Genomic DNA, 25,528 nt, shown 5'->3' on the forward strand with positions numbered 1-25,528 from the left:
CTTTATTTCTTTTCTGTGAATTATCTATTCAGTCTTTCACCCATTTTTCTATTAAGGTGTTTGTTTTTCTTATTGATTTGCAGGAGTTCCTTATTCTACATTTATTGGAGTATTTTAATATATTCTGGAAATGTGGAAGTATTTTCTTTTTGTCTCTTGCTTGTATTTCATATATGGTATCTTATGGTAGAAGATTTCAGTTTTTACATAGTCATCTTTATGAATTTTTTTGTAGTTTATGTCATATATAAGAAGACTTTCTTATATTTTCACCTAAAACTTGTATAGAAGTTAAAATTTTAGCTCTTTTTCTGGAATCAAGTTTTGTGAATTGTGGGAGGTAAGAATCTAACTTTATTTTTTTCTATATGGGTAGTCATTTGCTCCAACACAATTCATTGTAGTTCATCATTATCCCCCTGATTTGAAGTTCCACTTTTGTCATAAACTGAATTCCCTTATATATCTCGATTTGTTTCTCTGCTCTGTATTCCCAGTTCTGTCACTTAATAGCTATGTGACCTTGGGCAAGCTAGTTAACTTCTCTAAACCCACCTCATAGGTTGTTGTGGGGTTAAAATTAATTAATACATATAAAGCACTTACTTAACAGTATTGCACAGCACATGGTAAATGTTGTGTAAGTGTTAGATATTATTACTCTGCTCCATAAAATAATTTTGTCTGTTTCTGTGGCAATGTCGCATCGGTTAGTTACTATAGGTCTTGTGTCCGGTAAAGCAAATCCCTTCTGCAGAACTCGCTTTGGACCTGAGGAGAGCACAGATGCTCATCAAGGCCATCATCTCAGTGCTGAGCTATGGTTGGTCTTAGGGTTGTGCCAAGTTCCTCAGTCACCCGTTCTTCCTTCAGTAGATAGTCACATCGACCTACAGCCAAGACATCCAGATGTGGTCTAACTGGTCCCCTCGGAACAAACAACTCACTCAGCCTTTGCTTCCCCATCACCCTCCCTCTTCCTGCTTCACCCAGCAAAACTAGAAAGGCAGTTTAACAAGGAGGTATCTACCTACTTGTTCTTATTTTTCCAGAACTTCTAGGCCATTATTGAGCTTTTTCTATTCCAGATGGATTTTAGAGTTAGCTTGTCAAATTTATGAAAAACCCTATTAGGATTTTTTTTATATCAGGATTGCATGGTATTTGTAAATTAATTTATGGAGACTGACATCTTTCATCAGAGGCCTTTTCTGCTAGAGTGGGATGTGTGCATTCCTGAAGAACATCATATCCTGAAAACCTATACACTAAAAGTAATAGAGCTTACAATAAAAAGAGAGTTAGGGGCATACCCCTCAAATTCTCTTTGACTTTGAAGCCAAAACACCGACCCAGATGGCAGCCCATCTCGCTCCGTTAGAGCCCATTGGAATTTGCACCCAGCATCAGAGTCAGTGGATCTTTGTAGCCTTAAACCCTGAGCTCCCAATTCTTTCTTCCAGGTGTAGGTTCTTTTTAAAAAAATAATTTTTATTGTTATTCAATTACATTTGTATACCTTTTCTCCCCATCCCTCCACCCCACCCCACCCGAAGAGATGTATGTTCTTGAGGGCATTTGTTTAAGGTAGATACCAGCTTCATCAAATTAAAGTCTGACCCAGGGCCTAGTCTTCAGCAATCTTTTTTTAAAACACATGGGAAGTGTCTTCCCAACTTCTTCATCTTCCCTGTTATCATCCTCCTGTCCTGCCAGAGCTTGATTCTGTAGAAAACAGAGCCACCATTTGCTCTTCTCTGATGGGAGGCACTATTGCAAGATTTTTATCACTTGTCTGTAGGTCTTCATATAGGGTCTGGCAGAAGTAACGCCTGCTTGAGTGTGGTTAGTAGGGTAATAATATGGGTGTACTCATTTATAGTTTTAGTTTGAACATTTCATCTAAAATGTCATCTAGTGTGCTCGAGTATGATATTGGGTTTTTTTAAAGTTTTTATTTATTTATTTTTAGAGAAGGATAGGGAGGGAGAAAGAAAGGGAGAGAAACATCAATGTGCAGTTGCCTCTCACGTGCACCACACCGGGGACCTGGCCCGCAACCCAGGCATGTGCCCTGACTGGGAAGCGATCTGGTGACCCTTTGGTTCGCAGGCTGGTGCTCAGTCCACTGAGCCACACCAGTCCGGGCGAGTGTGATATTGTTATGTTTGAGAATTACATGCTTAAGATTTTGTAATAAAAAGGGGTGTTATTTGTGATGGACCATGTATATTGCTAAGGCTTTCTCTGTAATTGTGAGAAACTTCACTAGTGATTGACTATTTTAAAGTGTACAATTCAGCAGCATTTAGTGCATTCACAGTGTGGTGCAACTACTACCTCTTTCTATTTCCGAGATATTTTCATCATCCCATAAAAACACCTTGTATTCATTAAGTGATTGTTCCCCATGTTTCCCTCCCCTTATCCCCTGTTAACTTACTAATCTGCTTTCTGTCTGTATGTATTTACCTATTATGGATATATTATACAAGAGTAATCATATAATATGTGACCTTTTGTGTCTGGCTTCTTTCACTTAGCATAACGTTTTCAAGATTCATCCAAGTTGTAGCATGAATTGGTATTTTGCTCCTTTTTATGGCTGAATAGTATTCCATTGTATGGATATGCCACAATTTGATTATCCATTCATCTGCTGGTAGGCATTTGGGTTATCTTTACCTTTTGGCTGTTGTGAATAATGCTGCTAAACACATTTGTGTGCATGTTTCTGTGTGGACATATGTTTTCATTTGGGGGGGGGGATATATCTAGGATAGAATTGCTGGGTCATATGGTAATTCTGTGTTTTATTCTTTGAGAAACCACCAAAGTGTTTTTCACAGTGACTGCAAGAGAATTGTCACCTTAGGTATATTGAGTCTTCTAATTTATGTACATTATATATTCCTCCTTATTTAGTCTTTTAAAGATTTCTTTCATCAGTGTTTTATACAGAGCCTGCACAAGTTTTGTTAGATTTATCCCTAAGTACTGTATTCTTTGGTGATATAGTAAATGGTACATTTTTTAAACCTTTGATTTCCAACTGTTTATTGCTAGTGTGTGTATATGTGTGATTGATTGATTGATTTTTATGTGATTTCCTTGTATCTTGCAAACTTGATAAACTCACTTATTCTAGGTTTTTTGGTGTGTTCTTTTTTTGTATTAGATGATCATGTCATGTGCAAGTAGGAACAGTTTTATTCCTTTCTAATCTGTATGGTTTTTTTTCTTTTTGCCTTTTTTGTTCTAGCTAACACTTCAAACACAATGTGGTGAGGAAGTGAACACCCTTTCCTTGTTCCTAATCTACAAGGAAAGCATTCAGTCTTTTCACTATTATGATGTTAGCTATAGGTTATCAGGTTAAGGAAGTTCACTTCTTATTTGCCGAGAGTATTTTTTATGAATGGGTATTGAATTTCACCCAGTGTTTTTGCTTCGTCAATGGGTATGATCATGTGGTTTTACTTTAGTCTATTGATATAGTAGGTTACATGGGCTGATTTTCAAATATTAAACCAGACTTGAAATCACAGGATATACCTCACTTGATCATGGTGTATTATTCTTTTTACATATTACTGGATTTGACTTACTAGGAATACTTTACAAAGGAGTTTTGTGTGTATGTGCATGAGGGATATTGGTCTGTAATTTTCTTTTCATGTACCATCTATCTTTAATTTTGGTATCAGCACAATGCTGGCCTTAAAGAATGAGTTGGGAAGTGTTCCCTCCTCTTCTGTTTTCTGGAAGAGGTTGTGTAGAATTAATGGTGGTGGTTTTTTAAAAAAACATTTAGTAGGGTTTGTGAGAGACTTAGAGATTTCTTTTTCAGGTTTTACTATGGATTTATTTTCTTTAGTAGGTGTAGGATTATTCAAGTTATTTCGTCTTGGATGAATTTTGATTGTGTTATTCAAGGAAATGGTCCATTTCAGCTAAACTGTAGACTTTATGGGCACATAGTTGTTTGTAGTATTACTGTGTTATCCTTTTAATGTCTGTGAGTTCTTTAGTGATATCTTCCTTTGCATTCTTGATAATAGTAATTTGTATTTTTTGTTTTTTTTCATTGTCATTCTTGGTGGCATTTTGTCAAAGGAACAGGTTTTGGGTTCATATAAAAAATGTGAAGATTTGTTTGGTTACCCAGTCTATTTTGATAATTTTGTGTCGTGAACTTGAGAAGAATGTGTATTCTGCTATTTGTGATTTGATTGATCCATAAATTTCACTTAGATCAAGTTGATGTGGTTGTTCTATGTCCTTGCTGATTTTCTGTCTTATTGATTACTGCGAGAGATGTGTTGAAGTCTCCAAACATAATTAAGAATGTGTCTATTTCCCCTTTGAGTTCCATAAGTTTCGCTTCATATAGATGGAAGCTTTGCTGTTAGGTGCACCCACATTTAAGATTTTTATGTCTTCTTGTTGAGTTCACCCTCTTGTCATTGTGTTATATCACTTTTGTACTCGGTGGTTTTCCTTGGTCTGAAGTTACTTTGTCTGATAATACAGCCAATCCAGCTTTCTTTAATTAGTGTTGGTGTGGGATATCCTTTTTATCCTTTTATTTTTAACCTACCTATATGATTACATTTAAAGTGAGTTTCTTGTAGACAGCCTTTAGTTGAGTCTTTGTGGTTTAAAAAGATCCTTATTGATAATCTTTGTCTTTTAACTGGTGTTTTTAGATAACATATTCTTACTGTAATTATGATATGTTCAGATGAAGATACCCTTTTTTCCTTTGTTACCTCTGCTTTTTGTTCCTCTATTTCTCATTTTCTGCCTTCATTTAAATTATTTGAATAATTTTTAGTATTCCATTTTAATTTACCAATTGGACTTTTTACTCTTTCTCTTTGCAGAAAACCACTTCTTATAGAGACTGTCCTTTCCCCACTGACTGATTATGGCACCCTTGTCACAGATCAGTTGACCGTGCAATAATATGCGATAACCTCGTATGGTGCCTGTTGGGGTGCTGGAAATACCAAGGGAAATGCGCGGTAAAATATATGATTGTCTAACCATTAAGCTGCACAACTGAAACCAATACAAAATAAAATCAAAAGTAAAAATGGATTAAAAAGTTCTAGAGATCTTAGAGATCTGTTCTACAACAATGTGCATATAATTACGAATACTATAATCTATACTTTAAAATTATTAAAAAGATAAAGTTGTGCTCTGTGTTTTTTAGTGCAATTTTTTAAAAAAAGAAGGAAATTCTGCCCTGGCTGGTGTGGCTCAGTGGGCTGGACATTGTCCCACAAACCCAAAGGAAGCAGGTTCGATTCCAGGTCAGGACACATGCCTGGGTTGCGGGCATGTGAGAGGCAACCAATCAGTGTTTGTCTTGCACATTGATGTTTCTCTCCCTTTTTTTCCGCCCTTCCCCTCTGAAAATAAATAAATAAAATCTTTGAAAAAATAAATGTAAAATAAAAAAAAAGAGGGAAATTGTGACACGTGCTACAACATGGATGAACCTTCAGGATATTATGCTGAATGAAATGAGTGTTACAAAGGGGCACCATATTGTGTGCTTCCACTTAGATGAGGTACTTAGAGTAGTTACATTCGTAGAGACAGAAACAATGGCAGTTGCCAGAAGGTGGAGGGGGAAGAAATGGAGGGTTACTGTTTAATGAGTATGCAGTTTCAGTGTAGGAAGATGAAAAGGTTCTGGAGATAATAGTGGTGATGGTTGCACAATGTGAATATACTTACCGGTAACGCCACTGAACTGTACACTTTAAAAACAGTTAATACAGTACATTTCATGTTAGATATTCTTTACTACAATAAAAACATACACATGTGCCCCCAAAACCAATTGACTATAGGTATATCGGTTTCTTTCTGGACACTTAATTCTATTCCATTGATCTCTGTGTCTATCCTCATGTAGGTACTACAATGTGTGGCTACTGTAGCTTTGTAGTAAGTTTTTAAATTGGGAAATGTGAATCCTCTTAACTTCATTTTTTTTTTCAAAATTGTTTTGGCTATTTTGTATCCCTTGCAATTACATTTGATTTTAGGATCAACTTCTATCTCTTCAAAAATATTGATAGGAATTGCATTGAATCTGTAGAATACTTTGGGTACTATTGCCATCTTAACAATATTAAGACATCTAATCTAGGAACATGGCATGTCTGTACATTAATTTAGATCTTTAATTTCTTTCAGCAATATTTTGTAATTTTCTTTTTTTAATATTTTAAATATATTTTATTGATTATGCATTACAGTTGTCCCATTTTTTCCTCCCCTTTATTCCCCTCCCCCCTTCAACCCCCTCCCACCAGCATTCCCCAACCTAAGTTCATGTCCATGGGTCGTACATATAAATTCTTTCTTCTTTATTTCCCATACTATTCTTTACCTCCCCGTCAATTTTGTACCTACCATTTATGCTTCTTATTCCCTGTACCTTTTACCCCATTCTACCCCCTTCCCCTACTGATAACCCTCCATGTGATCTCCATTTCTGTGATTCTGTTCCTGTTCTAGATGTTTGCTTAGTTTGTGTTTGTTTTTGTGGTTTTAGGTTCAATTGTTCATAGTTGTGAGTTTGTTGTCATTTTACTATTCATATTTCTGATCTTCCTCTTTTTCTTAGATAAGTCCCTTTAACATTTCATATAATAAGGGCTTGATGATGATGAACTCCCTTAACTTGACCATATCTGTGAAGCACTTTATCTGCCCTTCCATTGCAAATGATAGCTTTGCTGGATAGAGTCCTCTTGGATGTAGGTCCTTGCCTTTCATGACTTTGAATACTTCTTTCCATCCCCTTCTTGCCTGTAAGGTTTCTTTTGAGAAATCAGTTGATAATCTAATGGGACTCCTTTGTAGGTAACTGTCTCCTTTTCTCTTGCTTCTTTTAAGATTCTTTCCTTTTTAATCTTAATGTGATTATGATGTGCCTTGGTGTGTGCTTCCTTGGGTCCAACTTCTTTGGGACTCTCTGAGCTTCCTGGACTTCCTGGAAGTCTATTTCCTTTGCCAGATTGGGGAAGTTCTCCTTCATTATTTTTTTCAAATAAATTTTCAACTTCTTGCTCTTCCTCTTCTTCTTCTGGTACCCCTATGACTTGGACGTTGGAATGTTTAAGGTTGTCCCAGAGGTTCCTAAGCCTCTCCTCATTTTTTTGAATTCTTGTTTCTTCATTGTGTTCTGGTTGAATGGTAATTTCTTCCTTCTGGCCCAAATCATTGATTTGAGTCCCAGTTTCCTTCCCGTCATGTTGGTTCCCTGTACATTTTCCTTTATTTCACTTTGTATAGCCTTCATATCTTCCTTTGTTTTGCAACCATACTCGCCCATTTCTGTGAGCATCCTGATTACCCATGTTTTGAACTGTGCATCTGATAGGTTGGCTATCTCTTCATCGCTTAGTTCTATTTTTGGAGCTTTGGTCTATTCTTTCATTTGGGCCATGTTTCTTTGTCTTGGGGTGCCCGTTACATTGTAAGTGGCGGAGTTACATTGTACTGTGACTGTGTATGTGGGGGTGAGGTCCAAGAGGGAACGATGCCACTTGGCTTGGGTCTCAGCCAGTTTTCAGTCACTTCCCCCCTCTACCCACAAGCGAATTGGGCCCTTCTGGTGCTGATTCCTGGGTGGGTGGGTTTATGTATGTTTTAGGACCTTGTGGGTTTCTCCAACAAACTTTCCTGTGATGCTGGGAGGTTCTCCCACTGCTGCCACCATCCCCACAGGTTTTTACAGTCTCAGGGTTTGAGGCTTTGTTTCCCACGCTGGAACCCTAGGTTGCATGGTCTGTCTCGCTCCCGTATTGTTCCTCCTGGTTTATCCTCAGGCAAATGTGGGACCGCCCAGTCTACCAGCCACCCCCTCACCTACCTGGTCCTCCAGCTGCAGCTTGGCAGCACGTCCTCTCCACCCTGGCTGCCTGTCTCTGCCCCTCCTACTGGTCTGGATGAATGTTTCTTCTTTAACTTCTTGGTTGTCGAAGTTCCATACAGTTCGATTTTCTGGCAGTTCTGGTTATTCTTTGTTTTTAAATTCATTGTTTTCCTTCTTTTGGTTGTGCGAGGAAGCAAAGTATATCTACCTACACTTCCATCTTGGCAGGAAGTCTTGTAATTTTTTCTTTTTAAAAAATTACTTTATTGTTGTTCAATTACAGTTGTTTGCATTTTCCCCCACCACTCCCCCCAACCCCAGCCAAATCCACCTACCTCCCTGGCTTCCACCCTCCCCCTTCATTTTGTCCATGTATCCTTTATAGTAGTTCCTGAAAACCCTTCCCCCCACTATCCTCTCCTACCTCCCCTCTGGTTACTGTCAGATTGTTCTTAATTTCAATGTCTCTGGTTATATTTTGCTTGCTTTTTTCTTTTGTTGATTAGGTAATTTTCAGTATACCAATGTTGTACCTCCTTGGTTAAATTTATTCCTATCTACTTTATTTTTTTTGATGCTATTAAAAGTGGAATTTTTTCTTAATTTCTTCTAGAGATTGTTCATTACTAACTTTTAGAAACACACCTGATTTTTATATGTTCATCTCTGAGAGTTCTTATGACATAGACTTATAGGTATTTTATACATTGGAATTTTAAATCATATAGGAAACAAAAATACAACAATGCTGGCTTTTTAAAAAAATTTTTATTGTTATTCAATTACAGTTGTATGCCTTTTCTCCCCATCCCTCCACCCCACCCCAACAATGCTGGCTTTTATAATTACCTCTGTAGTTACTTTTACTGCTAGTTTTAAAATTTTTCAAAAGTTTTAAGTTATTCTCTAATGTCCTTTCATTTCAGCATAGACTCTAGCATTTCTTAAAGGGCATCTTTACTAATGATGAGCTCCCCAAGCCTTTGTTTATTTGAGAATGTCTTAATTTGCCTTCATTTTTGTAGGATAGTTTAACCAGATATATTATTCTTTGTTGACAATTTTTTAAAAAGTTCATACTAGTTTTTTTAAAAGATTTTATTTGTTTATTTTTAGAGAGAGAGGAGGGGAGAAAGAGAGGGAAACATCAATGTGTGGTTGCCTCTCACGCACCCCCTACTGAGGATGTGGCCCGCAACCCAGGCATGTGTCCTGACTGGGATTCGAACCAGCAACCCTTTGGTTCGCAGGCCGGCACTCAGTTCACTGAGCCACACTATCTAGGGCGACAATTTTTTTTCTCTTTTAGCACTTTAACTACATCATCGCTCTGCTTTCTGTCTTCTTTTGTAGATAAGTTGCTTTTATCTTGCTTCTTTCAAGATTTTCCACTTGTCTTTGTCTGTTGCCAGTTTGAGTATAATGTATCTCAGTGTGGATCTCTGAGTTCATTCTACTTGTAATTTTTTCATCTCCTTAGATGTTTATTTTTATGTACTTCGTAGAATTTGGAATGTTTTTGACTATTTTATCTTCATATAGCTTTTCTCCCTCTTTCTCTCTGTCCTCCCCTTCTGGGTCTCCCATACGAATATGTTGGTAAGCCTGATAGTATCCCACAGATCCCTTTCCTCTGTTCATTTTTCTTCATTCTTTTTTTGTTCTTTCTACTCATCAGACTGGTTAATTTCAGTGGAGCTTTCTTTATGTTTGTTGATTCTTCTGTCTGCTCAAAATCTGAATTGAACCTTTCTAGTGAATTATTTATTCAAGCCATTGTATTTTCAGCTCCAAAATTTCCATTTACTTCCTTTTTATATTTTCTATCTTTTGATAGAAAAATTAACAGTCTCTTTTGTTGAGACGTCGTTCTGTTTGATCGTATTTTGACCAAGTATGATCAAATCATATTTGACAGTTGATTTATAGTCTTTGTCCAGTAAGTCCAATGTCTGCATCATGGAGAGTTTTATCAATATCTTTTTTTATACATAAAACATAATTATCTGTTTCTTTGCATGCCTCATAATTGTTTTGAATATTATAATATGGTAATTCTAGAATCATATTTTTCTTTCTTCCCAGAGTTTGATGTTGCTTATTGTGGGCTACAATTACATATTTATTTAGTCACTTTGCAAATGATTTTTTTTTTTTGCAAAGATTGTATTCCTTGATATTTTCTGACAGATTTCCTTAAATGTCTAAATTAAGTGGGTTTTTTCTTTTTTAATCATGCTCCTTGTTGTTGTAAGTTCTGATTCCATAGTGGCCAAAATGTTGATTCTTACAGATTTTGTCAGCTTAATGGTTGCATCATGGGAGAAACAGATTCTTGGAGCTCCCAAATCCAAATTTTGGGAAACATCACTCCTTGCACACTTATATTTTTAATATTTATATTTTATTTGTATTTTCTTAAAATGTGTAGTTAATTATTACCTATATCTTATCTCTTCTTGAATGAGACATTAATCTTAAAATAGAATTCTATTTGCATGTTACCTTATACATATTATTTCTCAATCCTCAAAATTTTGCATGGCAGATAGTATCTATTCAATCTTATAGGTGAAGATAGAAGGCTTAGGGAATTTCTCTTAGGCTATAAACATAGTGGGTCACTCTAGGATTTCAAAGTCATTGTCTGATACTGACACTCATGGTCTTTGTACATCACCACACTTCTTCCCTTGAGGTGAAAAAACCTTTCCGACCCCCCCCCCAAAAAAAAATAACATTGACAACCATCAGGGCTAGCAGGGATGGATGGGATCTTTCTCAAACAACTGTTACCAGTAGTCATTTCTTTCTAGGGACAATCAATGACCCCTCTTTAAAAGATCTTTGTAAGTCAGGAGGAAGGGGTTTTACCTCTTTGCTCAAGGAGGAAGGCCTGAAAGATGGGCTCATTTTCCTACAAAGAGGCCCATCTGGAAGGAAGTGGGAGGCTGGATTCCTCTGATGAAGTATATGCTTCCAGAGAAATTTGAAGCTGGTCATTAGGAGGAAGTTTTCAATCTCACTTTGCTTCTCTTTTAGTTTTAGCAGCAGCAGCAGAGTTCGACCCCATCAATAGGACTTTTTTAGACCACCTTCCCATTAAATTCTATAGATGTTGCATGTGGATTGTAAGGAGAGTGTGATAAAACTGGATGTTTGTATGTGTTTGTATAGTATGAGATGCTTGTATATGTTTTTGCATTCAGAATATGCAGTTCCAGTAATCTTGTTCAAAATTGAGCCCAAATAGTCTTTTTGTTCCCTTTTTGTGAATAATGTGTGTACCATTCCTTTTTCATTAATTCAGCACTTATTGAGCACCTACTCTGCAGTATATTAGGCTCCCTTCGTTTGAAATCAAACGATACATATACCCGTCCTCTTGGTAAATTGGGAGTGACAGATTTGCTGATTATCTCTTCAGCACTAGATAATAAATAACTCCAGTAGGGGTACACACAGGATGGTATGGAGAGTTGAGGAGGCATCCAAATCAGATTAGGAGCATGAGGAAGGCTTTGAGAAGTGAATCTAGAGCTGAATTTTGTGGGGTTAGTAAAGTAATTTATGAAGTTACTCACTAAATGGATGTTTGTGAGTGAAATAGAATTAGATGATGCTGGGAGAAGGACATTTGCAGCAATGGTGCAGAAGCAGAAAGGCATGAAAAGTATGTGGCACATTCAGGGACTCCTGCATGTGAATGTGCTGGATTAAGTGAAGGGCGTACTTGTGGGGGAGTGGTAGGAGTTGAGGTATGTATCATTCTGTTTTCACCCTTCTGGATGAGATCTCAGTGTGCATTGCTTTTCCCTCTCACTGCAGTTTACCCTTCCCTGGAGTCTGATGATGATGACCCTGCTTTGAAATCTCGACCCAAGAAAAAGAAGAATTCAGATGATGCTCCATGGAGTCCTAAAGGTGATCTATATTCTGTCCTTAAACTCTGTAGGGGCGGTTGGGGGAGAAATAGGCTGGAAGTAGGTGGGATATTTAATATAGGAAGACACGAGTCAGTCACTCATTTGCTTATTTAGCAAACTGTGCTTGCTGTGTGCCAGGTATTAAGTGTTGGAGCAAAAATGATCAATGAGACACAGTTCATACACTCAGTTCAGCAAAGCCAGAGGTGATGGAGTACTTTGCTTCTGATATTACATTGCTTGAGATGAAACAAGGAGGACCTTAAACAGATTTTAGCAAGCAGTCTAAGGCGTCAGAGAGCATTCTGTTACCATTATCACAGCCCTTTGCTAATATTAATGGCAGCTGAGGGAAATTATGCTGACTCTTGAGCTCTACAAGGCCCAAGACTCCTTAGACTGTCACCTATACTGGCTGAGAAGCCATCTCTGAGAAAGGAAGGGAATGATCATTGAGTTGAACATGGAATTTAGAAAATAATAAAAGAACTTTATTCATCTCATTGGCTGGGTGGTTTTCACATTGGAGGGCGTGTCAGTTAGCTTTTGCTGCTCATTCAGCTACCCAAAGCAATGGCTTAGAATGACAACAGTTTGTCATTTCTCACGATTCTCCAGATTGACCGAGCTGCTGTTCCAGTCTGGACCAGCTTGGCTGGGGCCGCATGGTCCGAAAAGGTTTCCCTCAGGTATCTGGGACCTAACTTGGTTTGGCTGGGGCCTCTTTACATGTGGTGTTTTATCCACAAGGAGGCCATGCCAACCTTTTTCACAAGGTAGCAAGCACAGGGGTATCCAGCATCAAGAGAGGACAAGCCCCAATGTGCAAGCACTTTTCAAGCCTCTGCTTGTGTCATCTTTCCCATTGGCCCATTGGCCTAAAGCAAGTTGCATGGCCAAGCCTTGATTTCATGGGTAGAGTAGTAGATTCCATCTCCTGAAAGGGGGAGGTGCAAAATTCTCATGCATACCAGGAGCTGTGAGCGGATTGAGAGCCATTATTGCAGCAGACTGCCACAGGGGTGCTGGCATCTCAGTACCTATGTTTCCTAGGAAATAAAGGGCCTGCTATCCCCACCCAGCCTTATTTGGCCTTTCTGGTGTTTGCTTGGGTTTGGGGGAGCGGGGTGGCAGGGCAGTCCTGGGAAGTGTTCTTGTAGTGTATCAGTCAACAAATGTTTCTTGTTTCTTTTTTCGGGCCTATTTTCTGATTTTATTTTTTCCTATACTTTCTGACTTACTAGCGTAGTAGAAAATTTGTAAAATACAGAAAATAGAAGAAGGCGTAAAAAAGAAACCACCCATGTTTCTGCCACCCAGAAGCAACCACTGTTAATATTTTGACATATTTCCTTCTGGTCTTTTTTTCTTGTGCATTTTTATTTTTATGGTTGAAATCACATTGTGTATAAATCATATATCCTACTTTAACATTATTGTGCCCTTTATTCAAAATAATGTATGTAATGTGTGTATCTGGTAGCAAGTCAAGTAGTACAGAGGAGTTTAGGATGAAGTGCAATGGTCTCTGCGTCTGCTTTTCCCACCTACGATCCCTTGCCTGCAAGGCAGCCTCATAGCTTTCATTTTTGTTGTGGTTACTTTCAAAACTCAATATTATAGGTTTTATAACATAATTTTCTGATTTATTAACTTAACCTCTGTTTTTCCTTCCATCAGTTTCTGTCGGTCTCTCTGGGTTACCCGCTCTCTGAGATAAGGACGTTAGGGCTGCTATGTTTTTCTTTTTCCTCCAACCTTCCATGAGCCACACTTTTTCATTTATATAGTCAGGATTGTCAACATTTACATGGTCTTGTGAATAACACTCTACATTGACTAGAAGTTGAGTGTAAAAGTTGAAAACCAATAATATATCTGGCCTTTTAAGTTAATAGTGTCATAAGCACATCCCTGTGCCGTTGTTTATAAATAATATTTTTGTGGTTACAAAGTATTCTGTCACGTGGATGTATCTAATTTACGTAACTTCTCCTTTGATGTGAGGCACTTAGCATAGCCTCAGGTTTTCACAATTAGTGGTAACATTCGGGGTAAACATCTTTTTACGTAAATGTTTGTATATCTGATTATTTGCTTAGGGTGGATCTCCAAGAAACTCCAGAAGGGCCAAAGTCTCTGAAAAATAAGTACATGGGCACACAGTGAAAAGTTACTCCCACCCCGGTTCCACAGCCTTCCAGTTTCCCACCTGGAGTCAGCCACTGTTAACATTGTTTCATGTTTCTTCTTTCAGAGGTAGCTTATGCATATACAAGTAAACACACGTATATTCTGTGTTTCCCCCTCTTTTTTGACTCAATGGGAAGCATACTTTATACACTGTTATGTCCTTTACTTTTCTCACTTAATGGTTACATCTTAGATGTTGTTTACATACCCACAATCAATGCAATTTGTTAATATGAACACTTTAAAAGCTCTGTATATGTATTGCCAAATTGCTTTTCAGAAAGATTGTCCTAGCGCACACTCTCACCAGCTATGTGTGAGGGCACTTGGTTAGGAATCCTCGCAGGCACTGGGCATATCAGTTAGGCATAGTGGTTCCCTGTAACAGTAGCCTGTCGGCCTTCTTTGTGAATGCTCCCGCCCTCAGAGTCCCACGGAGACTGCTTTACCTCCCACCGAGGGTCTCAGAGTTCTAGTCAGGGAGAAGAGGAGGAGCAAAAGGAAAAAGGAAAAGGCCTGCTCAGCGCCCCTACCCAAAGAATAAAAGTTCCACCTTTTTAATATCATCTTTCACTGAAACTGTGTCATATGGCCAAGATTACCTGCCAGAGAGGCCAGGAAATGCAGTTTTTAGCTACGTCCATTTCTGTCCCACAAAGTCATGTGTTTTGTTAGTCAGCAAGAAAGGGAAACTGATACTGGGTTGAGAACAAGCAGTCTCCACCTTGATATTTTTTTCATCTTTGGTAATACATAAGCAAACAACAGTATCTTATTTTTATTTCCTTGATTAAACTTTCCTATATGTTCATAGTATCATTAGAATTTTTTTGTAAATTTTATTTCTGACCTTTGCCCATTTATTCTTGTATGTGTTCAAGCTTTTCAAATTGCCCATTTCATGCAGTAAGGAAATAGTTATCCTTCATATATGTGTGTAATTTTGTTTATGATACCTTTCCCTGATTCTACATTTAAAAATCTGAATATTTCTATATAAAAAGTTGATCTGATCCATTGTTTCCCTATTGAGACAGCAGATAATGAACACCTCTGTAGTTTTAATTGAAATGTATACCTCTATGCATGTATATTTCTATAGATAGAAAACTAAGAACTTTTATCATATTTTCAATTTGTTTGTTTTGTTGATTAGGTTCCACTTACAGGTGAGATCATATGGTATTTCTTTCCTGTCTGGCTTATTTCACTTAGCATAATGCTTTCCAGTTCCGTCCATGCTGTTGCAAAGGGTAGGAGCTCCTTTTTTTCCCTTGTGTAGTATTCCATTGTGTGCATGTACCACAGTTTTTTGATCCACTCATTTCCTGATGGGCACTTAGGTTGCTTCCAGCACTTGGCTATTGTAAATTGTGCTGCTATGAACATTGGGGTTCACAGTTTCTTTTGAATTTGTGTTTCAGGGTTCTTAGGGTATAATCCCAGCAGCGGAATTGCTGGGTCAAAGGGCAGTTCCATTTTTAGTTTTCTGAGGAAATTCCATACTCTTTTCCACAGTGGCCTCACCAGTCTGTATTCCCACCAATGTACTAGGGTTCCCTTTTCTCCACATCCTCTCTAGCACTTTTTATTTGTTGATGTGTTTATGTTGTCCATTTTGACTGGTGTGAAGTGGTATCTCATTGTGGTTTTAATTAGCATCTCTCTGATGGCTAGTGATTCTGAGCATCCTTTCATATTTCTCTGGGCCCTCTGTATGTCCTCTTTGGAGAAGTGTCTGTTCAGGCCCTTTGCCCATTTTTTAATTGGGTTGTTTGTCTTCCTGGAGTAGAGTTGTGTGAGTTCTTTATATATTTTGGAGATCAAACTCTTGTCTGAGTTATCATTTGCAAATATATTTTCCTATATGGTTGGTTCCCTATTCGTTTTGCTGCTGTTTTCTTTAGCCGTGCAGAAGCCTTTTATTTTGATAAAGTCCCATATGTTTATTCTTTCTCAGGGCATTTTTATTGAGACATCATAAATGTATATTTCCTTGCTGTTCTTCTGTCTCTTTGTCTTATCCATTATTGAAAGTGGGGCATTGAAGTCTTCAACTGTTGCTGAATTATTTTTTTCTCCCTTCAGTTTAGTCACTTTTTGCTTCCTGTATTTTTGTGATCTTTTTTAGGTGCATATATGTTTATAACATATATCTTATTAATGAATGGACTCTTTTATCATTATAAAATGCCCCTTCTATGTCTCTAATAACAATTTTTGTATTAAAGTCTATTTTGTTGGATATTAGTATAGCCATTCAGTTTCTCATTTGGATAATGTCTTCATGGTATGTCTTTTTCCATCCTTTTATTTTTATCTGTTTGTGTCTTGAATCTAAATTGTGTGTCTTGTGCCCTGACCAGTGTGGCCCAACTGGTTGGGTGTTGTCCCACCAAACGAAAGGTTGCTGGTTTGATTCCTGGTCAGGGCACTTGCTTGGGTTGCAGGTTTGGTCCCTAGTCATGGTGCATATGAGAAGCAACTAATTTAGGTTTCTCTCACACATCAAGTTTCTCTTTCTTTTTCTCCCTCCCTTCTTCTCTTTATAAAAATAAATAAACAAAATTTCAAAAAAAAAATAAAGTGTATGTCTTGTAAACAGCATATAGTAGGATTATGAGTTTTTATCCATTCTGCCAGTCCCTTGCCTTTTAATTGCAGGATTTAATCCACATATATTTAATGCAATAAGTGGCAAAGTAGGGTTTATGTCCATTTTGTTTGTTTTCTCTGTGTCTTATTTCTTTTTGTTCATTAATTTTTCCATTGCTGCCTTCTTTCGAGCTTTTTCTGCTTTCTAGTGTCCCATTTTAATTCAGATTAGTATCAACTTAATTTCAATAGTATACAAAAACTTTACTCCTCTGTAGTTCCATTCTCTTTCTTCTTTATGCTATTACTGTCACAAATTACATCTTTATACAGTGTGTACCCATGAACATAGAGATAGGATTATTGCCTTATGCAGCTCTCTCTTTAACTAGATAGGAGATAAAAAAGAATTACAACAAAAATATGTTTATACTTTCTTTTATATTTACCTATGTAGTTACCTTTACTAATGCTCATTACTCATGTGGATTTGATTTACTATATACTGTCCTTTTATTTTAACCTGAGGAGCTTCTTCCAGCATTTCTTAGCGCAGGTCTATTAACAATGAATTTGTTTTGCTGGCTTTAGAGTTCTTGGTTGACAGTGTTTTTCTTTCAGCATTTTGACAATTCCTTGTATGTTATGAGTCACTTCTGCCCTGCTGATTTCCAGGACCTCTCTTTGTCTTTGATTTTGTTTATGATGTGTAGTCTCTTAGAGTTCATTCCAACTTACTCATAGTGTGTTGAACTTTCTTAGGTGTATAGATTAATGTTTTTCATCAAATTTGGAAAAGTTCCAGTGATTATTTCTTTAAATAGTCTTTATGCCCCTTTCACTCTTTTCTTTTAGGAATCTAACATGAGTATCTTGGTACATTTGATGGCATCTCACAGGTCTCTTTGTCTCTGTCCATTATCTTCATTCCTTTTAGTTGCTACTCATCAGACTTGAAAAACGTCAACCTATCTTTAAGGTTACTAATTCTTTATTTTTTTTAATCCTCACCCAAGGACATTTTTCACTGCTTTTAGGGGAGGGAGAGAGAAACATCGATGTGAGAAACATTCACTGGTTGCTTTCTTGTACGTGTCCCAACCGGGGATTGAACCCACAACCTGGGTATGTGCCCTGACCGGGAATCAAACCCATGACCTTTTGGATTCCAGTGAACTGAGCCACACCAGCCGGGGCTCAAGGTTACTAATTCTTCCTCCTGTCTGCTCAAATCTGCTGTTGAAACCCTCCAGTGAAATTTTCATTTTGGTTATTTTACTTTTCAACTTTAATATATCTATTTGTTTCCTTCTTACAATTTCTGTCTATTGGTACTTTCTGGTGAAACATCAGTCTCATACTTTCTTTTAATTCTTTATATATGGTTTCATTTATGTCTTTGAATGTGTTTAGAATAGTTGGTGTAAAGTCCTTGTCTAGTAAGTCCAGCTTTGTTTATGAAGTCAGGTACAGTGTTTATTGGTTACTTGCTTTCGTGTGTATGCCTACACTTTCTTAGTTCTTTGCATATATTGTAGTTCTTTATGAAAACTGAACATTTAAAATAATGTGGCAACTCTGGAAATCATATATACCCCACTCTACAGAATTTATTTTGTTGCTACTTGTTATTTGTTTATTTATAGAATTAGTTCAGAAAAGTTATTAAAGTAAGTATTTTTATTTGTGGCTACTGAAGTCTCTACTCAGTTAGCTTAGTGGTCATCTAGTGATTGAACAGAAATTCCTTCAAGGGCTAGAGTTGGTAAATCTCCCCGTGCTAGATAAGGGGCTCTATGTGCCTTCAACACGCAGAAAGGCAATTTACAACTTTCTCAGGCTTCCTCCTTTTCAGAGCGTCAGTCAGCCAGAGGTGAGTGCTTAGGGCTTTCTTAAGTCTTTCCTGATCATGCACATAGACCCTATGCCTAGATTCCCATAAATATGTGGAATTTTTTAAAATCCCCAGTGGATATCTCATTCCTCAGCTTTTCTTTTTAAACTTTTGGTTTAGTCTATTGTTTGTCCCAAGTGTTATCTGTCCCCTTACGAGCTGTGACATTAAGCACTTGCCTTTAAATACTTTTGATAAATAGCCTCTGGAGAGAAGCTTTAGCACTAGGCTTTGAAGGAAAGCTCCAGCTCCTTTTTGTTGCCTGCATTACTGGGGATGTGAGCTTTTGTTTTTCAGGGCTACTTCTGAGCTGAGGAGACCTGGATGGGTCTAGGGCCTGTTAAAGTGCCACTGAGCTCACTGTCCTTACTGAGATTTAGCACTTTGTATGTGTGGGTTATTTTATTTTATTTTTCAATTACAGTTTACATCCAGTATTATTTTCTAGTAGTTTTAGGTGTACAGCTAGGGGTTAGACAGTCATATACTTTACAAAGTGTTTGCACTGATACTTCAAGTATGTTCTTAGTACCATACAGAGTTATTACAATATTATTGACTATATTCCCTGTGCTCTACTTTACATCCCTGGGACTACTTTATGATTAACAATTTGTAGTTTTTCATCCCTTCATCTTTTTTGCTCAATCATCCCTCCCCTCTGGCAACCACCAGTTTGTTCTCTGTGTCTATGAGTCCGTTTCTATTTTGCTTGTTTGTTTACTTTGCTCTTATGATTCTATATGTAAGTGAAATCTTATGGTATTTGTGTTTCTCTGTGTGACTTATTTCACTTGGCATAATACCCTCTAGGTCCATCCATGCTGTTACAAATGGTAGGATTTCATTATTTTTTAAAAGATTTTATTTATTTATTTCTAGAGAGAGGGCAAGGAAGGGAGAAAGAGAGGGAGAGAAACATCATTTTGTGGTTGCCTTTCATATGCCCCCAACTGGCGACTTGGCCCACAACCCAGGCATGTGCCCTGACTGGTAATCAAACCAGCAACCCTTTGGTTTGCAGGCCAATACTCAGTCCGCTGAGCCACAGCAGTCAGGGCTAGATTTCATTATTTTTTATGGCCAAGTAATACTCCATTGTATATATGTACCACAGCTTGTTTATCCACTCACCTATTAAATGGGCAATTGGGTTGCTTCCATATCTTGGCTATTGTAAATAATGCTGCACTGAACGTAGAGGTGCATATATTAATATTCTTTCTAATTAGTTTTTTGTGTTTCTTCGTATATATATCCTAAAGTACAAAGGCTGGCTCATAAGGCAGTTGCATTTTTAGTTTTTGAGGCCTCCTCCATACTCTTTTCCACAGTGGCTGCACTAATCTGCATCCCCACCAACAGTGCACCAGGGTTCCCATTTCTCCACATCCTTGCCAGCACTTGTTGTTTGTTGATTTATTGATGATAGCTGTTCTGACAGTTGTGAGGTGATACGTCACTCATTGTGGTGTTAATTTGCATTTCTCTGACAATTAGTTATGCCAAGTATCTTTTCATATGCCTACTGGCCATCTGAATGCCCTATTTGGAGAAGTGACTATTCAGCCACTATGGGAAACAGTATGGAGGGCTCACAAAAATTAAAAAATCATTTTATACTTGGATTGTTTGGTGATTTTTTTTCTTTGATGTTGAATGAGTTCTTTATAAATTTTGGAGATTAACCCCTTAATGGATGTGTCATTGGCAAATATCTTCTCTCAATTATTAGGTTGTCTTTTTGTTTTGTTGATGGTTTCCTTTGCTATACAAAAACTTTTCAGTTTGATGTAATCCCATTTGTTTCTTTTTTCTTGCCCCAGGAGATACATCATAAAAAAATATTGCTAAGAGAAATACTGGGGATTTTACTGCCTATGATTTCTGCTAGAAGTTTCACAGTTTTAAGTCATACCACATTAGTCTTTAATCCATTTTGAGTTTATTCTTATATATGGTGTAAGAGGGTAGTCTAGTTTCATTTTTTTGCATGTATCTGTCCAATTTTGCCGTCAACATTTATTGAATAGAATGACTTTACCCCATTGCATGTTCTTGCCTCCTTTGTCATATATTAACTGACCATATAGGTGTGGGTTCTCTGTTCTGTTCCATTAATCTGTGTCTGTTTTTATGCCAGTACCATGATGTTTTGATTACTATGGCCTTGTAGTATAGTTTGATATCAGGTAGTGTGATACCTCCAACTTTGTTCTTTCTCAGGATTGCTTTTGCTATGCTGGGCCTTTTTGTGGTCCCATATAAACTTTTGAAGTATTTGTTTTAGTTCTGTGAAATATGCCATTGGAATCTTGATAGGAACTGCATTAAATCTATAAGATTGCTTTGGGTAGTATGGACATTTTAATGATGTTAATTCTTCTATCCATGAACACAGTATGTGCTTCCACTTATTTGTATCTTCTTCAGTTTCTTTCTTTAATGTCTTAAAATTTTCTGAGTTTTTTACCTCTTTGCTTAAGTTTATTCTTAGATATTTTTTTTATGCAATTGTAAATGGGATTGTTTTCTTAGTTTCCCTTTCTGATAGTTTGTAATTGGTATATGAAAATGCAGCCTGCTTCCAAATATTTATTTTGCATTCTGCAGCTTTACTGAATTCACTTATCAGTTCTAGTAGTGTTGTGATGGAATCTTTAGGGTTCTGTGTATATAGTATCATGTTATCTGCAAATAATGAGTTTTACTTCTTCCTTTTCAATTTGGATGCCCTTATTTCTTTTTGTTTTCTGATTGTTGTCACTAAGACTTTTGCTAACAAATGAGCCTTGTTTTAAAACCACTTCATGTATAAAACTATAGAGAACAATTTAAAATATACATATGAATCCTAACTGAAAATTGTGTGTTAACATTTTTGCTAAATTTGCTTCACGTCATTCTTGAAATAAATACCACCTTTAAGGAAAAGACTTCAACCTCCTGAATTGCCTGTTCCAGAATCTGCAAACATTAATACAGAAAGTCTCCTTTGTAGTAATAATAGCTAACGAACCAAGTAATCTTAAAGATTTAAAATGTAGTTCAGCACCACCACTACTTCATTTTTTTTCTGTGACATGGATTTTTTTCTGTAATTAAAAATAGATCAGTACAATGAATTCTAATATACCCATCACTGAGAATCAATAGCTATCAATATTTTGCCATGTTTGATTCATCTGTAACTTCTTTTTCTTTTTCAAAATTGTTTGTGCTCTAGAGCAAATCCCAAATACTGTGTCATTCCCTTCCCCTATATACTTAAGTATGCATCTCTAAAAAATATAGACAGCTCCCCCAAAATCACAATTCTGTTATCATGCATAACAAAATTAATAATAATTTGGTAATTTCTTGATGTTATCTAGTACTAAGTCCATAATCAAATTTCATTAATTATCTGACTAAAAAATGCATTTTTATGTCCTGGCTGGTGTGGCTCAGTGGATTGAGTGCCAGCCTGTGAAGCAAAGGGTTGCTGGTTCGATTCCTAGTCAGGGCACATGCCTGGGTTGCAGGCCAGGTCCCCGGTTGGGGGAGCACAAGAGGCAACCACACATTGATGTTTCTCTCCCTCTCTTTCTCCCTCCCTTCCCCTCTGTCTAAAAATAAATAAAATAAAAATCTTATAAAAAAAGGAATTTTTTTTACAGTGGATTTGTTTAAATCAATCTAAACAGGGTCCACATTGCGTTTGGCTGTCATACCTTTTACCTGTCTCCCTATTTTTTGTCTTATGCTATAGGTTTGTTGTAAAAAAACCCCCAAAACCTGGTATAACTGTTTTGTAGCACATTCCACATTCCACCTTCTAGATCTGTTTGCTTCCTTGTGACATTGTCTTTTTAATGAAACCATGCCAGTTATCTTGTAACATGTCTGATTGTTTTCTCATGGTGTCATTTGACTTATTGTTTTGTCTCTGTGTTTCCTCAAAACTGGAAGTAATGTGAACTGCTTACTCAATTTTAGATCTTTGTCAAAACTACTTCCAGATGATGCTGTGAATTTCCTGTTGTGTTGCACTGGCGATGCATGGGGTTGTCTGCCTCACCACTACTTCCAATAAGGTTAATGCTGGGTTAAGGGGGTGATTTCCTAATCTCACCCTTGTAAAGTTGTTTTTTCCTTCTTGAGGCTAGCAAGTTACCCGTGAGGAGTAATACTCTGGTACTGTATGAATATCCAGATGCCTTAGAATCACTTGTTTCTAGAAGCACCTGTGATTTTCTAATTCTGTCGTTCCTTCTACGTTTATTAGCTGGCATTCTTCTGTAAAGAGCTTCCCTCATCACCCAGGGATTTGGTTATACTGAAATATACTGCCTATGTAATTACTTTTTGATTCAAGATTGTTAAGTCATTATAAAAGGGTTGTACAAGAAGATGGTCTTCAGTAGCTCATAGCTTGGTTGTAGACAAAATAACACACATCAACACTAGGGAATGAGACAAGATTGTATGGTAAATGTGTAAGTGACTTGTACATACTATGAGTTCAGGGGAGGGAGAGTTAGAAAAGTCCTAGAGGTCTGCATAGAAGGTTGATTTCAGCTTACCTTTGAGGGATGGGCAGGTTTTGAAGATGTGGACAAAAGGGGAGAAGGTACTCCAGGCAGTGCGGATGGTGAGGGTGAAGGCACAGGGAGAGAGGATGAGCTGTATGTATTCTGAAGGTGTCTGGAGAAGCAGAGAATATGGGTATGGAAATCAGGTTGGTAGGTAGGCCAGGAACAGAACATGGGAAACCTTAAATGCCAGTTTAGGGAGACTGACCTTTATCCTTTAATAAGTTTGTGCTCTATATACTTCAGGCATGTGTGAATCAGCTTCTTATAATGACAGGAAGCAAAATTTGGCTTTGTTAAAGCCAGAAGCAGGAAGCCCAATGAGCGTATCTGTGGGGGGCTCAGAGATAGGGAATATGGTTGGCATTCAGATAACTGTCTACATCCTCTTTCCTCTGCAGCCCGTGTGACCCCAACTCTACCAAAGCAGGACCGTCCGGTGCGGGAGGGGACCCGGGTGGCTTCCATTGAGACAGGTTTGGCTGCAGCGGCTGCAAAGCTGGCCCAGCAGGTAGGTGCTGACACTCAAGCAGTGGCCCTGCTACAGACCCTAGTTTGACTTAAGAGTCTCAAACCTCAGACCTTAAGGCTGATAGGGTCTCACTGTTATCTCACGGGAGGGGGGGGGTAACCTTTGATCTTTATCCATGGCAGTATCCTAGCCCTTCCTAGATCCTTTACATCCCAACTCAGTGAGAAGCTACTTCCACAGGTCACACAGTTGACATGATTTAGAATGAAAGAAAATACGGGGCCCGAGAAAAGCCCTTGCTTTTCTGGATGCATAAAAATCTCTCAGATCAGAAACACCAGGTCTCTCCTTGAGTGAGAGCATTTGCCTTTAGATGAAGCCCCGAGGAGGGGACTTGTTTAAGTATATTCAAGTTCTTAGCCATCTACCAGTACTAGAATTTGACTTTTTCAGGGAGAGACTTTTCTTGTCCTCTATGCCAAAAATTATTGCCTTTATTTTTACTCCCTGCTTCCCAAAACACTTCACTCACTAATTTTTGGCCTAAAGGGTCACTTCATTAGAATAAAGTTGACCTGTTAGCATATTAGAATTTACAAAGTTCTTCAATGTTTATAATGTGCTCAGCAAGCCTGGGAGCAGTTGGAGGGGAATCTCCTGGTTATGTCCTTATGGATGTCCCCGTAGCTCCTCATGCCCCATCCTATAGCTTAGGCGTTTTTTGAGCATCTGTTTTATGTTGGGTGCTTCGTATATACAGTGTCTCATGTAATCTTACAAGTACCACTTTTCAATAGGTGATATTTTCATCATTTTACAGGTGAAGAAAATGAGGCTCTCTTTAAGTGACTAGTCCAGAATAATACAGCCAGTAAATGGAGGAGACAAGATTCAAACTCATATCTTCTAACTTTCATGTTCCTTGCTATTTAAATAAAATGAAATTGTTAAGTTTTATATAATTCAGTAATTATATCCTATTTAAATAAAATTTAATAGAATGATGTTTTTAATATGATGTTCTGTGGCACTCGAGAATTGCTTACAAGTGTCCTAGAGATTATTGTTGGGAGCCAGCAGAGACCACGCAGGCCAGGTGGCTCTTCTTTGACCAGAACTTTTCTCTGTTATGTATATCCTAGTGCCATGTAAAATGTAATTTGATAAAAGGAGTTCTGCTTTAAATAAACAGATAAGTTAATTAAAAGTGTGATAAGTACTCTTAGTATGTTCTAAGGAGTTCACTTCTGTCTGGGTTATCAGGGATGACCTCAAAGAAGAGGTTTTGAAATTGGGGAGGGGTTTTGCAGACTGAGCTTTTGAAAGGCACAGGGAAGCATTCCAGGAGAAGGTAATTTGATACAGCACCCAAGATCCTTCCTCTTGATTTGGTCTCTGGTCACCTCTCCTCTCTGAGCTCCTGCCAGCCCCTTGTGCATGCCCTGTATGCCAGCCACACACACTGTTGCACTACGGTACTCCTAGTTCACTCACTGTATCAGATTGTCTCATTCTTCCGTGCCTTTGCACTAGCCATTGGGAATCATACCCTCGTCTCTCATGCTTTACCTAACACCGCTTCGCACCATCTACCACCAATTTATTCCAGGATCCTTCTGTGCTTCCATAACATTCTCCCATGGTACTTTTACTCGTAAGTGTGCTTTTCTGTGGCCCTTATTAAACTGTAATTGCCTCAAGGGTGGGGGTAGGTACAATTTAACTTGGTGTTCCCACTGTGTTTTAAGTATATGTTTAGCCAATGTTGAGTGAGTGAGTGAATGAACGAATGAGCAGACCTTTCTGGATTGGAGGATTCATATTGAGGAGCAGGGTAAGATAAAGAAAAATTTAAAAATGGATTATGGAGCCAGCCTCCCTGAGTTTGAATCCTTTTTCTGCCACTGAGCAAATTACTTAATTTCTCTGTGCCTCAGCTTTCGTGTAGACTTTGAGGATTAGATGAGGTAA

The 25,528-nt window shown here is 37.7% G+C and overlaps 1 protein-coding gene across 3 annotated transcripts in view; it reads left to right on the forward strand.

Annotated features, from left to right (window-relative positions):
- The window catches only part of PHF8 (PHD finger protein 8), an 84,360-nt gene that overhangs the window by 53,184 nt on the left and 5,648 nt on the right, over nt 1-25,528 (forward strand). For all 3 annotated transcript variants that reach the window (XM_024564335.3, XM_024564334.4, XM_053917049.1), the window contains exons 18-19: nt 11,732-11,827; nt 23,487-23,596. In XM_024564335.3, coding sequence (XP_024420103.2) covers nt 11,732-11,827; nt 23,487-23,596 — 206 coding nt within the window. The remainder of the gene's footprint in view (nt 1-11,731; nt 11,828-23,486; nt 23,597-25,528) is intronic.

The sequence above is a fragment of the Desmodus rotundus genome, chromosome X (assembly GCF_022682495.2).
Source record: "Desmodus rotundus isolate HL8 chromosome X, HLdesRot8A.1, whole genome shotgun sequence".
In the NCBI taxonomy this organism is placed as follows: domain Eukaryota; kingdom Metazoa; phylum Chordata; class Mammalia; order Chiroptera; family Phyllostomidae; genus Desmodus; species Desmodus rotundus.